Source organism: Neofelis nebulosa, chromosome 7 (assembly GCF_028018385.1).
Source record: "Neofelis nebulosa isolate mNeoNeb1 chromosome 7, mNeoNeb1.pri, whole genome shotgun sequence".
In the NCBI taxonomy this organism is placed as follows: Eukaryota; Metazoa; Chordata; class Mammalia; order Carnivora; family Felidae; genus Neofelis; species Neofelis nebulosa.
Window position 1 is genome coordinate 111,031,346 of NC_080788.1, and position 4,587 is coordinate 111,035,932.

Genomic DNA, 4,587 nt, shown 5'->3' on the forward strand with positions numbered 1-4,587 from the left:
CAGAACATGAGCAGGGGAGGGGCAGAGAGAGAGGTAGACGCAGAATCCGAAGCAGGCTCCAGGCTCTGAGCTGTCAGCACAGAGCCCGGTTTGGGGCTTGAACTCGCGGATTGTGAGATCATGATCTGAGCCGAAGTTGCTCATGCTCAACTGACTGAGCCACCCAGGAGCCCCAGCAACCTTACACTCCTCTGATGAAGGCTCCTTTGTGCTGTTCTGGTCCGAATAATTCATATTTTAGAATATTTGTTACAATGAGTTATTGTTTCCTACAGATGGAACTGGTAGGATAGAGAGAGAGACAGATCCTAGTGCAAGACAAAAACCTTGTGGGTGAGTGTTTTCTGTGTGTGTTTTAAGAGGAGCAGAGGTTGCTAGGAGATTCTAGGAAGTTCAGGAGTGCCCTTCTTTCTGAGGTTGATCTCTGCCCATGTATTTAATCACATGTCTGCCAAGGCCTTGAATCAATTGTATCCTCACTTTATTTTCCACCTTTTCTCCAGTTCTACCTTTTCCTTCTTCCTACCAATGTGTAAGTCTCTTCTGTTCTATAGAATACTTTTACTGTGACTCTGACAACCCATGGATTTACTCTTCTTTTTTTTTTAATTATTTTTTTTTAACGTTTATTTATTTTTGAGAAGAGAGAGACAGAGCATGAGCGGGGGAGGAGAGAGAAAGAGGGAGACACAGAATCTGAAACAGGCTCCAGGCTCTGAGCTCTCAGCACAGAGCCCGACGTGGGGCTTGAACTCACAGACCGTGAGATCATGACCTGAGCCGAAGTTGGACGCTCAACCGACTGAGCCACCCAGGTGCCCCTGATTTACTCCACTTTCTATAATACTTTCTATACTGCCTCTATTTCATCTCCCCTTCATCCTTCAATCTGCTGTAACATAGCTTTACTCTCTAGGCTCCCATGAAAACCTTTCTCTCATACGTCACAAGTCAACTCTTACTTGCCAAATCCAAGGACTTTCTTTTTGTCTGAGAGGACATCCCTACCATTTGAGAACATTGACCCCTCCCACCATCTTGTGAAACACCACTCTCATTTGCTCATCTTTCATCCTAGTCCTTTTTCAGTTCCTTTGCCGCCTCCTGAAGTAAATGTCACCAAAGGTCCACATAAGATTTTCTCCACCTTCTGTGGTCCCTTTCTCAATGGCTGCACTGTCTCAGTCACCCACACTAAAAGCCTTAACGTAATTTTTGACCCTCAACCCTCTTCGTTCAGTCACACATTGATAGTACCTGGGGGGAAGAAACCACATTTTCACATACCCTTGTTTTCCCCACTGCTAATGTCCTAACTCAGTTCCTCATGGTTTGTTCTAACTTTGCAATAGCCTCAAACCAACTTTGCGTCCTCTTTCTTTCTCCGTCAGCCTCTTTTCTATAAAGCCACCAGTGTTTTAGCTTTTAAAACAAGCAAATCCTTAACTCTCCTTAAACCTTCAGTGGACTTTCGTTTTAAAAGGTGGAGTAACACAAGTTTCACTCTGTTTCCTCACATTTTCTAAAGTGTTGTAAAGGAATGAAAAAAGTTATTAACTCAGAAGGACCGAGCAAACAAGTGAGAAGGAAAGAGATTCTAGGGGCACCTGGGTGGCTCAGTCGGTTAAGCGTCACAACTTCAGCCCAGGTCATGATCTCGGTGTTCGTGGCTTCCGGCCCCATGTTGGGCTCTATGCTAACAGCTCAGAGCCTGGAGCCTGCTTCCAATTCTGTGTCTCCCTCTCTCTCTGCCCCTCCCCTGCTTGTGTTCCTTCTCTGTCTCTCTCACTCTCTCCCCCTAAAAAATAAATAAATAAACATTAAAAAAAAAGAAAAGAAAAGAAATTCTAATGGATTTATAGAAGATGGAAAATGAATGGAAGAGTGGTACTTGATTTAGCATGGTGGTGGAGCTAACAATTTAAGGAACAAAAATCAGAATGGGGCACCTGGGTTGCTCAATCGGTTAAGCATCCGACGTCAGCTCAGGTCATGATCTTGGAGTTTGTGAGTTAGAGCCCCACGTTGGGCTCACTGCTGTCAGCACAGAGCCCACTTCAGATCCTTGGTCCCCCTCTCTCTCTTTCCCTCCCCTGCTCATGCTCTCTTTTTCAAAAGCAAATAAAAACATTTTAAAAAAGAGAGAAATGTTCATGAAGAGCAAGACAGTTAACTCTGAAGAATCCCTCAGAGGCTCAGTACTTACAGGTACCAAGTCCACAAGATGGCATTAGACCGAGCATCAAAAGTCTGGCATTGAAATCCTAGTTCCCCTCTCCCATCCTACAGATCCTCATGCCTAAAAATGAACAGACAGCCCAAAATTACAGACATTGTAGGAAAACCTCCAACAAAAACCAAAGCGGATGTGGAGAAAATAGGGTCACTGTAGGGAACACTATAAAATAATCACTATTATAAAGAGTTTGCATCCATAAAAGAATAAGGTATGTGTATATGTGTTATATGGTGTATATTTCATAAAATGTTTAACAAGCTTATTAATAAATGTTACATATAACTGTATATGTAATATATAATATTTAATTACATGGGAGTGCGTGGGTGGCTCAGTCAGTTAAGTGTCTGATTCTTGATTTCAGCTCTGGGCCATGATCTCACAGTTCATGAGTTCTAGCCCCATGTCGGGTTCCCATCCGACAGTGCTGGAGCCTGCTTGGGAGTCTTTCTCTCTCTGCCCCTCCCCTGCTCGTGTGCACCCACACGCACTCTCTCTCTCTCTCTCTCTCAAAATAAATAAAATAAAACTTTAAAAAGTAATAATATCTACACATATCAGTTAACAAGAAAGAGTTCGATATACATTATATGTAGATATTCATTATATAATTTGCATTAAACATATATAATATGTAGATGTATGTTAGATATATATAAAATGTATATGTTAGTTAACAAGAAAGCCCTTGAAAATGAAAAAAAAAATCTCACAGAAAGTAGAATAAAAAGCAATGAAATGGAAAGTTGAAGAAAAAACATTTTTATTAAGCTTTTAATTTTAATGCCAGTATAGTTAACATACAGTATTATATTAAATGTTTATTTATTTTGGGGGAGAGAGAGAGAGAGCAGGGGAGGGGCAGAGAGAGAGAAAATTCCAGGCAGGCTCTGTGTTGTCAGCCTGGCACCCAACCCGGGGCTTGAACTCACAAACTGTGAGATCATGATCTGAGCCAAAAGCAAAAGTTGGATGCTTAACCAACTGAGCCACCCAGGCACCCCTACAGTGTTATATTAGTCTCTTTCTTTCTTTCTTTTCTTTCTTTCTTTCTTTCTTTTTCTTTCTTTCTTTCTTTCTTTCTTTCTTTCTTTCTTTCTTTCTTTCCTTCTTTTGTAGTTTTATGGTTTTATTTAACACACATATGACATGCACATAAGCTGTCTATTCATTTTCTTCGCTGCACAGTCTGGCATTGGGATTCGTGACTCTGATGGCCAGCTGGGCTGCTCTTTCCACAATGGCTTTATGGTTCTTGGAGGAGACCTTGTGAGCAGTCTCTGCACAGTAAGATTTATTGCACATCAGCAGCACCTCAAGCTCCTTGACATTGTGGACTAGGAACTTCCGGAAGCCACAGCGCAGCATGTGCTTTGTCTTCTTGTTGCTCCCGTAACCAACGTTGGGCATCAAGATCTGGCCCTTGAGTCTTCTGCGCACTCTATTGTCAATGCCTCTGGGTTTCCGCCAGTTGCGCTTGATTTTGACGTATCGGTCTGACTGGTGCCGGATGAGCTTCTTGGTCCTCTTTTTAGCAATCTTGGGCTTCACCAGAGGTTAAGGGCAGCCGTGAGGCCGAGTAAGAGATGCCTGCCACCTCCACAGGCAGCGTCGAGGACAAGACAGGAAGCATATTCGTGTCAAGTGTGCAGTGCAGTGATCCAGCAGTTCTATACAATACTCCGTACTCATCACAAGTGCGCTCCTTAATCCCCGTTTCACCTGCTTCACCCATCCCCCTACCCACCTCCCATCTGGTAACCATGTGGTTGTTGTTTATAGCTAACAGTCTGGTTTTTAGTCTCTTTTTTCTCCTTTGTTCACTCGTTTCTTTTCTTTTCTTTTTTTTTTTTTAATTTTTTAAAGTTTGTTTATTTTGAGAGAGACAGCCACGGAAGGGGCAGAGAGAGAGGGAGAGAGAGATGGAGAATCCCAAGCAGGTTCTACACTATCAGAGCACAGAGCCCGATATGGAGCTCAAACTCATGAACCACGAGATCATGACTGAGCTGAAAGCAAGAGTCAGCTTCTTTAACCAACTGAGCCACCCAGGTACCCCTCTTTTCTTCTTTTTAAATTTTATTTATTTATGTTGAGAGAGAGGGAGGAGCAGAGAGGAGAGACAAAATCCTAAGCAGGCTCCACACTGTCAGCGCAGAGCCTGCCTCAGGGCTCAAATTCACAAACCGTGAGATCATGACCCGAGCGGAGGTCAAGAGTCAGATGCTTAACTGACTGAGCCACCCAGGTGCCCCTGTTTGTTTTGTTTTTTAAATGCCATATATGGGGGCGCCTGGGTGGCTCAGTCGGTTGAGCGTCCGACTTCAACTCAGGTCACGATCTCACGG

General features: G+C 43.3%; 1 protein-coding gene across 1 annotated transcript; it reads right to left on the bottom strand.

The window, feature by feature from the left end:
* Positions 1 to 3,327: 3,327 nt before the first annotated feature.
* Positions 3,328 to 3,796, bottom strand: LOC131517986 (large ribosomal subunit protein eL32-like; the record flags this gene model as incomplete). Its single annotated transcript, XM_058740583.1, has 1 exon — positions 3,328 to 3,796. A coding segment is annotated over one exon (393 nt), but the record flags the coding sequence as incomplete, so codon positions are not given.
* Positions 3,797 to 4,587: the final 791 nt, after the last annotated feature.